Source organism: Rattus norvegicus, chromosome 12 (genome assembly GCF_021556685.1).
Source record: "Rattus norvegicus strain SHRSP/BbbUtx chromosome 12, alternate assembly SHRSP_T2T, whole genome shotgun sequence".
Taxonomy (NCBI): Eukaryota; Metazoa; Chordata; class Mammalia; order Rodentia; family Muridae; genus Rattus; species Rattus norvegicus.
The window spans coordinates 23099753-23116508 of record NC_141545.1 but is presented as its reverse complement, the minus strand read 5'-3'; the positions used below and the strand labels follow the sequence as shown (position 1 = coordinate 23116508).

Sequence of the window (16756 nt, the reverse complement as noted above, 5' to 3'; positions counted from 1 at the left end):
CTTATTAGTGTAGATAGATATGTGGAGTTACACCAAATTAATCTGCCTAGCTCAGCTGAGCCAAGGCCAGTCACAGTCAGCCAACAGCAAGCAACAATACAGTGCATGACATCAAAAGAGTTGACTGTCCAGACATGTAACTAACCAGTGCTCACAATTCCTTGCCACTGTGGCTTGTGGATGTTTCACTGTAGTATTTTGGTGACAGATATTGGAAAAATCTATCCCAAAATTTGTCTACAAATATGTTTTGCTAAAAATAGCATTTGATGCCTGTTTCTCATTAATTTTTCTCTTCAGAACCTTCTTGAATAAAGATGGTGAAGGAACTGCCATTTTTTGTTGAAAATTTCTCACTGGATGTGCTAAGAAGCCATTCAAATCAACACTTCTTCGTATTGCCCTCTCCAGGTCCCATCCCCTCACCTTATTGGGCAGAGCTGCATCAATTTCATCCTGCAGTTTCTTCTGGAGATCAGGGTGTGTGGCCAGCAAATACAAAGCAAAGGAAAGAGCACTGCTAGTGGTCTCATAGCCGGCAAAAATAAAGAAAATGGACTGAGCCACAATCTCCACATCAGTTAAACCTGAAGGGAAAGGGAGTATATTTTGTTACATTTATTTGTACATTGATGGATGGATGGGTGGATGGGTGTGTGTGTGTGTGTGTGTGTGTGTGTGTGTGTGTGTGTGTGTGTAGATTCTAGCAGGACAAAGCTACAAGTCAGTTTGTGTTTGGAAGACAAAGAAAATCTTGCTCAAGTGTGAGATTTTTTCCCCCTACTATTTGGGTCTTGGAGTTTGAACTCAGGTCTTGAGATTGGCAGCAAGTGTCTTTACCTGTTGAGCCATCTCATCACACCAGGCCATACATTTTAGGTGAGGGAGCTGTGTATAAATCATGGTTTACATGAGGAACAGCCTATTTTAACCATGTGAGTGTTTGTGTACGTGTGATATATTCACTATGTGTGTTTGTGTGTGATCTATCCTGTGTGTGTGTGTGTGTGTGTGTAAGTGTGGTGTGTACGTGCATGAGTGTAGTATGTGTCAGTATGATGTGTGTGAGTGTGGTGTATTCATGTGATACATGATGTGGGAGCAAGAACAGGATGTCTTGCAGAGCTGCTCTTTAGAAACTTAACTGGTCAATGTTCACATTTCCATACCACTGTGACTTCGTATGTCTTTCTCTGTATTGTTTCTTTGCAATATGGCCTTTTATAGACCTGGACGCTTCAGCTGTACTGGTTAGGTAAAATTCCTTAGGATTCTCCTATCTCTGCTCTCAAATGCTGGGGTTACAGTGATGTCCACCTATGTTTGACTTTTTATGTGGCTGCTGGGGGAATTCAAATTGAAGGTCTTGTGGAGTAACTGTTCTCAACCATGAAATTCTTTTCTTCCCAAATGAATGATGCTAAATATTAATTATTCTAAATAAGAAGCTACAGGGATGGTGACTGGCCTCGTCCAATAAATGCACTAAAGTAGCAGAGGAAAGAAAAAGTTAGTAGAAGGAACAAACATTGTGCATGGAACACACACACACATACAAAAAAAAATATGTCCATAGAATAAAGTTAGCAATGCTACTCATTCATGGCTGAATGTCATCTTTACTAATATCCCACTCCTCTAGCTATGCTTCATATGGATCACACTGTTCCTGACAAGTGTGGTCCTCCCTCCTGGGTCTTAATCTGCACAGAAGCTCAGCTCAGTTAAGCAATGAACTGTTAAGCACTTAGTAATAAGTAGTGTAAGACCTTTAGAAATATATGACCTGCTCCAAACTTATAAATTCAAAACTGAAAATGAATGTTGGAAGAGTTTACAGAGCTTTGGTTTGTTGATCATGACACCTGTGCTGTTCTTGGTGGGAAGAAGGCCAATCAGATTATTTGTCTTAGTGAACATGAACTTTGTGTTATTGTAGTGGGTTGAATATCAAGTTGATCTCATCTGTGTGAACGCTTGGTTCCCTGAGAGTGGTGATGCTTGTGAAGGTTGTAGCCTCCTTGGAGGAAGTGGGTCACTGGGATGGGACTTGAGGTTTGGTAGCCTGGCCATACTTCCTGGGCACTCTATGAAGTTTCTGTGACCATGCCTATCCCCATGTGTTGTTAAGTTCCCCAAAATGAAAGAACAATCAGCTGGAGCCACAAGTCAAATAAAACCCTCCTTCCTTTAGGTTTCTGATTGTCATGTATCTTCTCAAAGCAAAAAGAAAATAACCAATACTTGAACATAGAATATGAAGGCAAGAGCTTCAGAACCCTATTCTCTGGTGTGCTAGCTAAGTAGAGATGCAAGCCTACGTAGCTAATAAATCAACACTCCATTGGCTTAAGAAAGCATTTAGGAGTTCAAATGAAAGGGATTTTACAGTAGACAAATGTAATTTTTTCTGTGTGTCAAAATAAATTACGATTATAAATGAACAGGATTAATGTATGATTATGTTGAAGAGAGAAAAATATGTGGAAGAAGTTGGAGGATAAGAGAAGGAAGAGAGTGAGGAAAGAAGAAACAAAGAAATGGAAGTGGAAAGAAAGGAAAAAAGAAAACAAAAGGGCAGGCATCTGTGTCTCCTTCATAACGGGAATATAGCTGCATAGGAACTAGTGGAATTAAAAAGCCATTATTCTTCAACTATCACAGAAATTGTGATAATCCATCCATAATGGAAAACTCAGTATGGGAAACCTGGAAAGGAATGGGGTATGGTATTAGTACCATGGCTTTCTCCACACATTCCTTGTCAACTGGACAGGAAATCAAAGCTTCATTGTAAATCAAAGGCTGGGTAGACTAGCACCGGGTGTTACCAGGGACCATCGCCACTGTCAGGCTGTTCCTGCTCACTGGATGTCTAGATGCAAATCTCCAGGCACAGCCTCTGCCTCAGAGGATCTAGATGAGGATGAGATTTTGTTCTGTGGTATAAGATATAGCAGCCACTGATGACTTCCAGGCTTGAAGCACATGCTATGACTGCCTTTCAGGTTTTAAACACAGTAACAATACTATGCTTCTAGAAATTACCTCTGGCTGTATATATAATATTTCAAAACGTTATTCTGTAATTTACAGACTTGTTAATCTACACGGAAAGCCTCTTGAATATTTCAGGAACAATATCTGTCTGTGGTTGCACGTCAGTATATATGACCCAGCTTTGCTTACCTTGGTGAGACTCTTTATCTCCAGAACTTTGGGAGTTTATCATCAGTTGAAGAAAATCTAATCTTTGCTGAAAGAAAAAGTTTTTGGAAGGTGCAATGTGAGTTGTATGTACTAAGACCACAGACCTTAATCCTCGAAGAAATGAATAATGGTTGCAGCATTGGGATCTCCTGATCCAATGTTAAAGCCATAAACTCTCTTCCCAATATGCAACTCTCAGATAGGGTTGTGATATACTCATGACAACTTGGACCACTATTTCAAGGATGGTGTGTTTGCCAATCATGTACATAGGCCTGAGTTGAAATATGTCCATAATGTTTTTCAAAATCCTCCTCATTTACATCCTCAGAAATTGTATGCATGGGATATTTTGGCATGTGAAGTTTTCATCTCAAAAAATTTATTTCATGTCATGTCAGTCATAATATATATCATTTATTTTAAAATAAATTCTCCTTGGTTTATTTCATATCTATATTCCCAATGCTTTATTTTTTTCAAAATATAAAAATCCCATGTTATTAACCTTGTCTATTTTTTAAAAATTATATGGAACAATTGTACATTCACATTAACTCTGTCAATAAATGAATATCATGTGTGACCAGTTATTACCTTTACTTTCTCTTGCATGCGGTTCTCTTTCATTCGTTCTACAGAAGTCCTAAAAAACTTCATAACATCTTTTGGAAACACAGTTATGTCAAATGCTTCAAAAACTGGGGTAAGGAATGGAAAGAGTACTAGAGGGGGAAAAATAAAGAAATCATGATGAAAATACAAAATTTACCTGGAATGATTACATTTATTCTTCACTCAGTACAAGAAAGGTCATTAAGATTTCAACCAAGATGCATTCCTTCTGTGATACTGCTCAGGTTCCAGACCATTGGCTGGAAAAGGGCAAGTCAGTGTATGTTCCCAACAGATCAGTGATGTCAGCATCACTTGCTGTCACCTTTTACTTGTTAGACTAAGGTCTGTTAGAATAAATCAAGCTTTAATCAAATGTTGCAATGAACAGTGTTCAAGAAAGAGCTTTTAGGTATGGACAGATGGGTAATGTACTTGCATTGCAAATTTGAGGATCTGAGTTCAGTTCCCAAAATTTAAGGTAAAAGACAAGTGCAGGGTCTCAGCAATGGCAATATGAGACATGGAAACAATTATTTCCTGGAAGATTGATGGTCACATAGCCCAGCCTACTTGGTGAAATTTGAAGCCAGTAAGCACCTGTCTCAAACAAGGTGGAAATATGTCTACCTCAAGACCCAGCTATACCACTCCTGGGCAAGATGTTCCACTCTCCCACAAGACACTTGTTCAGGTGTGTCCATAGTAGCCTTATTAATAATAGCCACAAACTGCAAACAATCTAGATGTTCCTCAACTGAAGGATGGATAAAGAAAATGTTACATATCTACACAAGAGAATACTATTCAGCTATTAACAACAAAGACATCATGAAATTTGCAGTTGCACAGAGGAAACTTGAGAATATCATCCTGAATAAAGTAACCCAGTTCCAAAAGGACGCTCATGGTATGTACTTACCTATAAGTGGATATTAGCCATAAAATACAAGCTACCTATGTTACACTCCACAGATGCAAAGAAGTTAAACAAGAGGGAAGGCAGAAGCAGGGATGTTTGAATTTCACTTAGAAGGGGGAATAAAATAGTCATTAGAGGCAGATTGAAAAGGGGAATTGGATTGGGAAGGGAATGGGAGGATGGGAGGTCTAGGATCAGTTGTTGGGAGGGACAGGAGAGATGGCCAGCTGGTCATGAGAATGAATGGAAATTTGCAACTGACAGGTGTAGGGAGGTGGAGGGGACACAAGAATAGGCTAAGAGCAGAAAATTTCAGTGGTGAATTCGGCCAACTATTCACAGAGAATCCATACATACACCAGAATCCGTTCCCATAAACTTCTAAAATCAGAAGAGAAGTAGAACATCTCCAAAATTCTCTAAGTTTACAGTGCTGTAATTCCTTGGTCAAACTGACATATCACAGATATACAAAACTGCAAACTAACATTACTTTTAAATATGGTTGCTGTCTTAGGATTTCTATTCCTGCACAAATATCATGACCAAGAAGCAAGTTTGGGAGGAAAGGGTTTATTCAACTTACACTTCCACATTGCTATTCATCACTGAAGAAAGTCAGGACTGGAACTCAAGCAGTTCAGGAAGCAGAAACTGATTCAGAGGCCATGGAGGGGTGTTACTTTCTAGCTTACTTCCCCTGGCTTCCTCAGCTTGATTTCTTATAGAACCCAAGATCACCAGCCCAGGGATGGCACGACCCACAGTGAGCTGTGTCCTCCCTTGTTGATCACTAGTTGAGAAAATGCCTTACAGCTGGGTCTCATGAAGGCATTTCCACAACTGAGGCGCCTTTTCTGTGACAACTCCAGCTTGTGTCAAGTTGACACACAAAACCAGCCAGTATGGTTACAAAATGCTCACAAAATTACAGTACACCATGTCAAGCAACTACTAAAATATAATAAATAATTTAAGAACAATTATACTGCTGTGTCTAAGTAGAATTTACCTCAAGGATGCTCTGCTGTGTAATGAGGCATACCGATACAAATTAAAATGAGCAAATAGGGTTTATAGATGTAAAACATCCTTTGAGAAGAACCAACACTATATGGAGATTAAATGTACTTCCAAAATTAGATAAATGTATCATATATTTTTGGAAATTATTTTTATAATTTTTAATTAAATGTAGTTGTGTGTATCTGCCTTTGGTTTTATGCACGAGAGTGAAGGTGCCCTTGAATGCTAGCGGTACTGGATCTTCTGCAGCTGGAGTTATAAATGATTGTACATCATCTGATGTGAATCCTAGAGATGAACTTGGGTGCTCTGGAAGAGCAGCAAGTGCCCAAGTAAGTATTTATATTAAGCATCATTGTGCAATAGGTCATTTCCATTTGAGTAAATGTAGAAAAGAAATGAAACTATCATTCAGTCTTGTATATAAATATTTAGAGCAACAGTATTGTTAAAATTTTGAAAAATTCCAAATGTCTGTCGATGACAAATTCAGTCATGAAAAGAAAGGACATACTGAAACACCCTTGACATACACAAACTTTAATTCCTGGCCCATCCCTCCAGACTATAAGGGACTTTTAGAAATATGTCAATTATGAAAGTTGACGTAAGAGGTGACAAATTACACAAATCTATTTATAGGAAATTAGAAACTAGACTTTTTGCTCAAGTAGGCAGAAGGTAGGCAGTGGGAAGATAAATGTACAGGGCTGCTGAGGTGAAAGGAGATTCCATAGCTGACAGCATGGACAATTTTGAATATCTTTAAAATCATGTAAAGCATGAGTCGGCTCACTGATGTGGCTCATACGTGTGAAATAAAGCTCACCAAATGTAAGAATGGTACCAGTAGGAGAACAGAAGGATGAGACAGAGGAATGGGGGAAATAAAAGGATTAAAAGCCATTGTAAAATGTATAAAACTATTGGAAAATAAAATGGAAGAATTCATAAGGATATTAGTTCACTTACTCACTGAGAGAAAGAATGGGTCCAAGAAATTAAATTTTAAGAGTTTCTTCACTTTTTGTACAAAGGGATTCTGTGGGTTGTTGAGGGAATCCACGTTTACTCCAAATGATGTGCCTGTGATCACATCCATGCTATAGGCCCCAAAGATGCTAAAGAGAGAATTGGAAATTAGCATCTGTACTTCCTCTTATTCCTTCTAACATAATGGATCCAATGGGACTAATTCACAAGCGAAGAAAAGGCAAACATTGTCAGAAACCCTGCTGTGGTCAACCGAGGCCTCCATCACACGTTTTTGTGTGTATTTTATCATTTGACAGGTTTTCTTTGTTTGTTAAAGTATATTTATTTAATCTCTACTCTTCCCTTGCTCTTTTTTTAAAAAAAAAAAGATTTATTTACTTATATATAAGTACACTGTAGCTGTCTTCAGACACACCAGAAGACGGTGTCAGATCTCATTACAGATGGTTGTGAGCCACCATGTGGTTGTTGGGATTTGAATTCAGGACCTCTGGAGGAGCAGTCAGTGCTCTTAACCACTGAGCCATCTCTCCAGCCCCCCCCTCCATTTGACAGTTTTAACACTATTCTCATGCTAGGTTGTGTCACAGATACTATACGGGTTAGTTTAGTTGTTAACTTCACACAATCTTCATTCATTTGAGAAGAGATTCTCAGTGAGTGGTTGCAACAAGGTGGCTTGTGGGCTTGTCTGTGAGGTATGTTGCAATTAATGTGAAAAGAGCCAGTTAACTTTGAGCAGCACCTTCGCCTTGGTTTGGGTGCCTGAGTGCATAAGAATAGAAAAGACAAATTGAGCTCAAGTGTGTATGTATTCATTTAGCTCTGATCTTGACTGTGGATGTGATTAGGAGCCTCAAGTTCCCACCTTAACGTCCCTGTAATGATTGACTGGAACCTGGAACTGTGAGATATTGCGAACTCTTTTCCTTAAAACTTTTGTTTTATATTCAGTGTATTCTATCACAGAGATAGATATGGGATTAGAATAGACATCAAGAGACATGGATTCACAGAAAAAGTGAAACCTATAATGAGTCAAACTGCTTCAGTGAGAGTGAAGTGTGGAGGGAGGACAATAATGTTGAGGTGCCGTGCCTCACCAGTGTGGTGTAGAGTGCTTGTTTGTTCCTAGGAGACTAAGAAAAAAGAATAATGTATCAGGTACTTTTGTATCATGGGTATGTGTGCTCAAAGCCTACTCATCTTCAGTATAACACCCAAGGATTGTTACTAATTCCCTAGATCACATGCCATTCTCAAGGTACTGATAGATCTGCTCTTCCCCCACCCTTGGGGCTTACATTATGCAGACGGCAGAAATATTACTGTAAGTTGTAAAACCTAATATCATTCCTGGTAAGACACAAAAAAGATATCTCCATGCGCACCAGAGAAAACCTATACTTATCTACCCACACATTCCTCATTTGCTAGGAGGGTTGAATATTAAATCAGTATTTCTGAATAACTCAATGAAAATGATCTGATTACAAAGCCCACAGCCTTACAAGGACTTCCCTCTTTAAAAGTGGGATAAAAGAGAAATAGCAGGATCCTTACACTTTCATTTATTGACTCTGATGCATATTGCATGTATGTGTACCTCTTCTGTGGAGTGTTTGTATTGAGTGGCTACACCTGTCCCTTGATATGCATGTAGAGGAGAACTTGTGGGGATCAATTCTCTCCTTCCCCTTGTGGATTCTGGGGATCAAAGACAGGTTCTCAGTCTTGGTGATAAGCACCATTACAAACATAGCCATCTTGCTGATCCTAGAGAAAATTCACTGGTTCACTGATATTCTTCATAAACCAATGAGATATAAATTGCTCTAAGCTCTCTACATTTTCACTTCCCTGGTGCACACACAATGTCCTAGTATGAGATGAATGCTTTCTTTGCTGTTTATTTTCATGGAATCTACTCTAACAAGTGTTTGAAAACATGATCCTTCTTTTTAAACTAGTTTGTTTTCTAGAATCTCCAAAGTAACAATTAGTAGATTAATCGCAGCTCTAATATTAAGAAGTGGCATAATTTTATATATAGCCACCTGTGATGGTTTGCATAGGTATGGTCCCTATAGACTCATTTGTGTGAATGTTTGGTCCATATAGCGTAGCACTATTAGTGGGAGTGGTCTTGTTAGAGGAAGTGTGTCACTGTAGAGGTGGACTTATATAGGCACAAGCAGTCTTATGTATGCAGTCAAGAAGCCTTACATATGCTCAAGCCATGTGAAGTGGGACAGTCATTTTCTGCTGCCTTATGATCACGATATAGAACTCCAAGCTCCTTCTCCATCACCATGTGTGCCTGTACGTTGCCATGCTACCCACCATGATGATAACGGTCTAAACAGCCGAAACTGGAAACTACCTCCAATTAAACATTTTCCTTTATAAGAGTTACTATGGTTGTGGTGTTTCTTCAAAGCCATAACACCCAACTAAGATATCACCCTACTTTTTCCTGGGAGATGCCCTTTTTCTTGGATGGCCTACTACAGTCATAATACGTTGTAGGAAAGTCTCAACTTTCCTCTGGTCTCAGTCCCAGTAGAAGCCAGAGTTGCTGTCACCAATTGTAACACCAACAACTTACTTCTATTTAGTTCTTAAGGTGACTGAACAATGTGAAGTTCAGAATCCCAGCAGGCAGTTATGGTGATAATTGAATATAAAATATCATCCATAGGCTCAGATGTTTGAACCCTTGGTTTGGAGCCCATGCTACTCTTTCGGAAGGTTTTGAACTTTAGGAAGTGGAACCTCTCTAGAGGAAGTAGGCTGCTACAGCTAGATCTTGAGTCTTTACAGGCTGTGATACCTGTTTCTCGAGTGTTAGATGTAGTGTGAAGAGGTAGCCTCCTATTCCTGCCAACATGTCTTCCAGCCATGAGGGACTTTATCCCACTGGAAACGGAAACCAAAATAACGTCCTTTCCCCCAGTTGCTTTTGTTGGAGTGTTTTGTCACAGCAACAGGGAATTAACTAATGCAACAGCCTAGCACCCACCAACCGTACTGGTACTTACTCTTTCATGGTGATAGGATTGCCTTTTTCTGCTTCATGTTTCACGTTTTTCACCAGCAAATCTGCATACTGGTTAATGATGGGGAACATCTACATGCAAAACAAATTATCATCTGTAGTGAGAAGAGGGGGCACAGCCTTCACAAGGGAGGAGCAAGAAGTCACATTAACCCAAAAGGCCATTGTTAGGAGGTTTCACCTCAGAGGACAAGGACTTAAAAAGGGCTGTGATCCTCATTCTCCCCCAGATGTGTTCTTCATGTCTCCAATGAAAATCTTATTCATTACCTCCTTGAGCTTCCCACTGGTGAAGGTGGGAGATAGCAATGTTCTTAATCTCTTCCATTCTTCATCCTCAGATAAGGTGATAGCTTTTTTCAAAATTCCCGCTGGACCAAAGCTCTAGAATCCCAAGTAAAAGAGATGTTACCATATGCAAGTTTGAAACTCCATAGGTGAAAAAAAACGGGTATCATTTATTTAAAAATATTTATGACTGTATAGTTAATGAATGCTATATGTTCAATGAATATTTGTCTCAAATGTCTAGCTCTATGCCAGTTTGGAGGTGGCACACAGCCAGTGCATGTGGCTTTAGGACTTTATCATCTAGCCTTCTTTTTCTACAGACGCTCCAACAAATGGAGAACCACTGTTTCACGAGGACTATAGAGCAACAGTACTTGGAACATCCTTTCACTCTGTGTCAAGTATATAGTAACTTGTTTAAACAAGTAGCCTTGTAAAGACTGGCGATCTAGCGACCAGTCCAACTTGGGATCTATCCTTTGTATAGGCTCTATACCCTGATAATATTACTGATACCATATTATGCTTTCAGACATTGACTGGCATATCTGTCCTCTGAGAGGCTTTATGAGCAGCTGACTGAGACAGATGCAGGTACTTGCAGCCAATAATTGGGATGAGGTCAGCTATTCCTATGGGAGAGTTAAGGGAAAGTTGAAGGAGCTGAAAGGGATTACAACCACATAGAGAGAACAACAGTTTCAACTAACTCATGCATCAGAGTTGTCAGAGACTAAGCCACCAACCAAAGAGCATACATGGGCTCATATGTGGCACCCTGCACATATGTAGCAGAGGACTGCCTTGTTTGGCCTCAGTGGGAGAGTATATGGAGAGGTGTGTGTGTGTGTGTGTGTGTGTGTGTGTGTGTGTGTTGGGATCAAAGGGGAGGAGGTGGGATGAAGAACTCTGAGAGGGAGAACAAGATGGGGGAAAACATTTGGAATGTAAATAATTAAAACAACTTAATAAATAATTGAAAAAAGTATATTATATACAGTAAGAAATGTAAGAAAACCCATGATTTTGCACAATAAAATATGCTGATAAAGGTAGTAAATGAAGACAGAAACTATACAGGGATACTTTATCAGAATAGCAAGAGGAAGCCTTATCCATGTTGAAGCAATAATTATGTGTCTTAGCTATTGGTTATTAGGGATAAATATACATGTATTAATTCGCTATGTCATTACACACATATACGTACACAATCAAGGCAAATAAAATAGATGACAACTGAATAATATGTATGGATTCTATTAATTATCTGTCACAGATACACACTAAGTTTATTACCATTGGATAAAATAGGAGAGGACAAATGAAAACTTCCTTTACTAGCTAGTGCATAAACATGACACTGGAGAGATGGCTCAGTGATTAAAGTGTTTGCTGTGTATGATCAAATTCCAAGCACAAGCTTCAAAGGCTGGGCATGACCAGGTATGCCTGTAACCTCCATCTGTGTTGGGCAGAGACAGCAATATGCTGGGGGCTTCTGGCTGCAAGTTTAACTCCAAGTTCAGTGAGAGACTCCATCTTAAAGGAATGAGCAAGTAAATAACAGGGTACCTGACATCTTTCTTTGGTTTCCTGCTATGCACATCCAAACACATGTGTGCATACACAACACATCGAACACCCTCCCCCTACACACACACATACATACATACACACTCCCCAAGCACCTACTAATGTGTAAACATATGAATAAATGTTGAAATAATTTTTAAAAAGGGTGCCTACCCGACGGTTTGTGAAGGTAGAATAACATTCCTTTACCAGCACTGTTTTTATTATATCTGGATCTGTTATAGCCAAAATAGGTTGTCGTCCCTCATAAAACCTGTATTTGGAAAGCAGAAAGAATTTAACCAACTAACTAGATTTTGTAGCTGGAAGCATGCCCAGGAACTCAGATGTTGGTTCAGATGTTACAAGACTCAATCTAAATTTTACAATACACAACTATATGAGTTTCTAGTTCAAATTAGAAATTCTGACTCTATATCAAATAAGTCTTATAAAAGAAGTAAATGTAGCTCAAGCAGTGAGGGATAAACACAAAGTAGTTCTACAATGAGATCATAATTAGAAATAAATGAGAACGTTTGTTAAATCTTGGTGGTGCATACATGAATATTGAATTGAAGAGACAGACACCAGGCAGAAAAATCAGGTGATCCATCATTGGATCATCTAGTGTAACTCAAATAAGCAACTTTCTTCAACTAATTCAGTCTGTGAACCACAATATCTGGAGACATATGAGACTAGTGGTAGTAAAAGCCTATAAAATACTTATAACCATAACTTCATTTTAAGAGATTATTGTGAGCTGATCTATACCCACAGCTCTCTATACCCGAATCCCATGGGAGAGAGAGCTAGCTGGACTCTCAGAGGTGCAGACAATCCTGAGAACTCAGGGAAGACCACCACTTATGCTCAATTCCTGGCCCAAGAGGAACCCTCCTAGAGCCCTCTGGACACAGAAACCAAGGAGCAGTCTTGGACAGGATCCTTCTGGTTTCCGGCCTAAAACATAGCACTCTGTATCCAGGTCCCACTAGTCTCTAGGAGTGCTAACACACAAGCTTACAGGAGGTTCAAGCTGCTGTCAGAGACAGCAAGACCAGCTAACATTAGAGACAACCAGATGGTTAGAGGCAAGCATAGGAATCTTAGCAACAGAAAACAAGACTACTTGGCATCATCAGAGCCCAGTTCTCCCACAAAAGCAAATATTGGATATTCCAACACACCTGAAAAGAAAGATTTGGATTTAAAATCATATCTCATGATAATGATAGAGGACTTAAAGAAGGACATAAATAACTCTCTTAAAAAATACAGGACAACACAGATAAACAAGTAGAAGCCCTTAAATAGGAAACACAGAAATCCCTTAAAGAATTACAGGAAAACACAACCAAATTGGTGAAGGAATTATACAAAACAATCCAGGATTTAAAAAAGAAATAAAAAATAAAGAAAGCACAAAGGGAGAACCATGGAGATAGAAACCCTAGGAAAGAGATCAGGAGTCATAGAGGCAAGCATCACCAAAAGAACAAAAAAGATAAAAGAGAGAATCTCAGGGGCAGAATATACCACAGAAAACATTGACATAACCATAAAAGAAAATGTAAAATGCAAAAAGCTCCTAACCCAAAACATCCAGTAAATCCAGGACAGAATGAGAAGATCAAACCTAAGGATAATAGGTATAGAAGAGAGTGAAGACTACCAACTTAAAGGGCCAGTAAATATATTCAACAAAATTATAGAAGAAAATGTCCCTAACCTAAAGAAAGAGATGCCCATAAACATACAAGAAGCCTACAGAACTCCAAATAGATTGCACCAGAAAAGAAATTCCTCCAGTCACGTAATAATCAAAACACCAAACACACAAAATGAAGAAATATTATTAAAAGCAGTAAGGGAACACTCCACACTTCTCACCAGAGACTAATAAAGCCAGAAGATTCTGGACAGATGTCATACAGACACTAAGAGAACAGAAATGCCAACCCAGGCTTCTATACCTAGCAAAACTCTCAGTTAACATAGATGGAGAAACCAAGATATTCCATGACAAAATCAAATTTACACAATATTTTTCCATGATTCCAGCCCTACAAAGGATAATAGATAGAAATGCCAACACAAGGGGGAGGGAATATACCCAAGAGAATGCAAGAAAGTATGGACCTTGAATTTCTGATGTTTCTAACACTATTAACATGAAGCAATCCCAATAAAATCAAGGGCTAGAAAAGACTGCCCACTTGCTCCCTACCTATTCAATATAGTACTCAAAGTTCTAACCAGTAAACAAAAAAGGAGGTGAAAAGGATACAAATTAGAAATGAAGAAGTCAGAATATGACTATTTGCAGATGATATGATAGTATACTTTAGTGACCCCAATAGTTCCAACAGAGCATTTCTAAGCCTAATAAACAACTTCAGTAAAGTGGCTGGGAATCAAATTAACTCAAATCAGTAGCCTTCCTCTACTCATAGGATAAACAGCCTGAGACAGAAATTAGGTAAACCACACCCTTCACAATAGTCACAAATAACATAAAATACCTTGGTGTGACTCTAACCAAGCAAATGAAAGATCTGTATGACAAGAACTTCAAGTTTCTGATGAAAGAAATTGATCTCAGAAAATGGAAAGATCTCTCATGCTCATGGATTGGTAGGATTCGTATTGTCAAAATGACCATCTTGCCAAAAGTACAGATTCAATGCAATCCTCATCAAAATTCCAACTCAATTCTTCATACAGTTAGAAAGAAATATTTGCAAATTCATTTGGAATAACAAAAAACTCAGGATAAGGAAAACTATCCTCAACAACAAAAGAACTTCTGGGGGAATCACCATCCCTGACCTCAAGCTGTATTACAGAACAAGAGTGATAAAAACTGTATGGTATTGGTACAGAGACAGGCAGATAGATCAACGGAATAGAACTAAAGATCCAGAAATGAACCCACACACCTACGGTCACTTGATCTTTGACAAAGGAGTTAAAACCATTCAGTGAAAAAAAGAGAGCATTTTCAACAAATGGTGCTGGTTCAACTGGAGGTCACCATGTAGAAGAATGCAAATTGATCCATATTTATAACCTGGTACAAAGCTCACATTCAAGTCGATCAAGGACCTCCACATAAACCAAATGTACTCAAATTAATAGAAAAAAGTGGGGAAGAGCCTTGGACACATGGGCACTGGGGTACCTTTTCTGAACATAACACCAAATGGCTTATGCTCTGAGATCAAGAATCAACACATGGGACCTGATAAAATTGCAAAGCTTCTGTAATTCAAAGGGCCCTGCACTGAACAAAGTAGCAGCCAACAGATTGTGAAAAGATCTTTGCCAACCCTACATCCAATAGAGGACTAATATCCAATATATACAGAGAAGGCAAGAAGTTAGACTCCAGAGAATCAATAACTCCATTAAAAATGGGGTGCAGAGCTAAACAAAGAATTCTCAGCTTAGGAATATTGAATAACTGAGAAGTATCCAAAGAAATGTTTAACATCCTTAGTCATCAGGGAAATGAAAATCAAAACAACCCTGAGATTCCACCTCACATCAATCAGAATAGCTAAGGTAAAAAATTTCAGGTGACAACAGATGCTGGTGAGGATGTGGAGAAAGAGAAATGTTCCTCCATTTTTGGTGGGATTGCAAGCTGGTACAACCACTCTGGAAATCATTCTGGAGGTTCATCAGAAAATTAGACATAGAACTACCTAAGGATACAGTTATACCACTCCTGGGCATATACCCAAAAGATGCTCCAAAATATAACAAGGACACATGCTCCATAATGTGCATAGCAGCCTTATTTATAATAGCCAGAAGGTGGAAAGAACCCAGATGCCCTTCAACAGAGGAATGGATAGAGAAAATGTGATACATCTACACAGTGAAGTGCTACTCAGCTATTAAAAACAATGACTTCTTGAAAATCATAGGCAAATGGATTGAACTAGAACACATCATCCTGAGTGAGGTACCCCAATCACAAAAAAGTCACACATGGTATGTACTCACTCCTAAGTGGATATTAGCCCCAAATCTCAGATTACCCAAGATACAATCTAGAGACCACATGAAGCTCAAAAAGGATGACCAAAGTGCTGATGCTTCAGTCCTTCTTAGAAGGGAAAACAAAAATATTCATAGGAATATATATGGAGACAAAGTCTGGAGCAGAGACTGAAGGAATTCAGAGCCTTCCCCACCTGGGGATCCAGCCTATATACATACTGCCTTCAACCCCAGACAATATTGCTTATGCCAAGAAGTGCATGCTAACAGGAGCCTGATATGGCTTTCTCCTGAGAGGCTCTCTGCCTGAGCATGACAAATACAGAGGTGAATGCTTGCAACCAACCTTTGAACTGAGAACAGGTTCCCCAGTGCAGGAGTTAGAGAAAGGATCGAATAAGCTGAAGGAATTTGCATCCCCATAAGAACAACACTACCAATCAATCAGAGCTCCCAGGAACTAAACCACCATCCAAGGAGTAGACATGGACAAACCCATGTCTCCAGTTGTATCCGTAGCAGAGGATGGACTTGTTTGGCACCAGAGAGAGGAGAAACCTTTGGTTCTGCCAAGGCAGGATCTCCCAGTGTAGGGGAATGTCAGTGCAGGGAGGTAGGCAAGGATGTATTGTTGGGTTGGGTGAAGGGGATAACATTCGAAATGTAAATAAAAAATATTCAATAAAAAAGCTCTCTGCTACCAAACCCCGTGGGAGAGAGACCTCACCACCTGGTCAGGTGGGCACTCCTGAGGCTGCAGAGCGGAGACCACCAACACTGCCCACCCCTGCCCACATCCCTGGCCCAAGAGGCAACTGTATAAGGCCTCTGGGTTCCCGTAGGGGAGGGCCCAGGAGCGGCAGGACCCCTGCGCCTGAGACACCGCCGGAACCTGAAGGAAACAGACCGGATAAACAGTTCTCTGCACCCAAATCCCGTGGGAGGGAGAGCTAAACCCTTAGAGAGGCAGACACGCCTGGGAAACCAGAAGAGACTGCACTCTGTGCACATCCAGACGCCAGAGGAAAACACCAAACGCCATCTGGAAC

At 39.5% G+C, this 16756-nt stretch overlaps 2 protein-coding genes across 4 annotated transcripts in view; one reads left to right on the top strand and one right to left on the bottom strand.

Moving 5' to 3' along the window:
• The window catches only part of LOC148002227 (uncharacterized), a 54950-nt gene extending 51156 nt beyond the window's left edge, over positions 1 to 3794 (top strand). Inside the window, exon 7 of one of the 2 annotated variants that reach the window (XM_087579672.1) lies at positions 412 to 3794. The gene's annotated coding sequence lies outside the window, so the exon portion shown is untranslated. Of the gene's footprint in view, positions 1 to 300 lie in introns of both variants that reach the window. The other variant, XM_087579677.1, reaches the window with a different exon arrangement.
• The window catches only part of Cyp3a62 (cytochrome P450, family 3, subfamily a, polypeptide 62), a 35992-nt gene that overhangs the window by 6840 nt on the left and 12396 nt on the right, over positions 1 to 16756 (bottom strand). For both annotated transcript variants that reach the window (XM_087577611.1, NM_001024232.1), the window contains 7 exon segments: positions 11868 to 11967; positions 10098 to 10211; positions 9811 to 9899; positions 6746 to 6894; positions 3808 to 3935; positions 3190 to 3256; positions 427 to 587 (listed from right to left, as the gene is read on the bottom strand). In XM_087577611.1, coding sequence (XP_087433737.1) covers positions 427 to 587; positions 3190 to 3256; positions 3808 to 3935; positions 6746 to 6894; positions 9811 to 9899; positions 10098 to 10211; positions 11868 to 11967 — 808 coding nt within the window.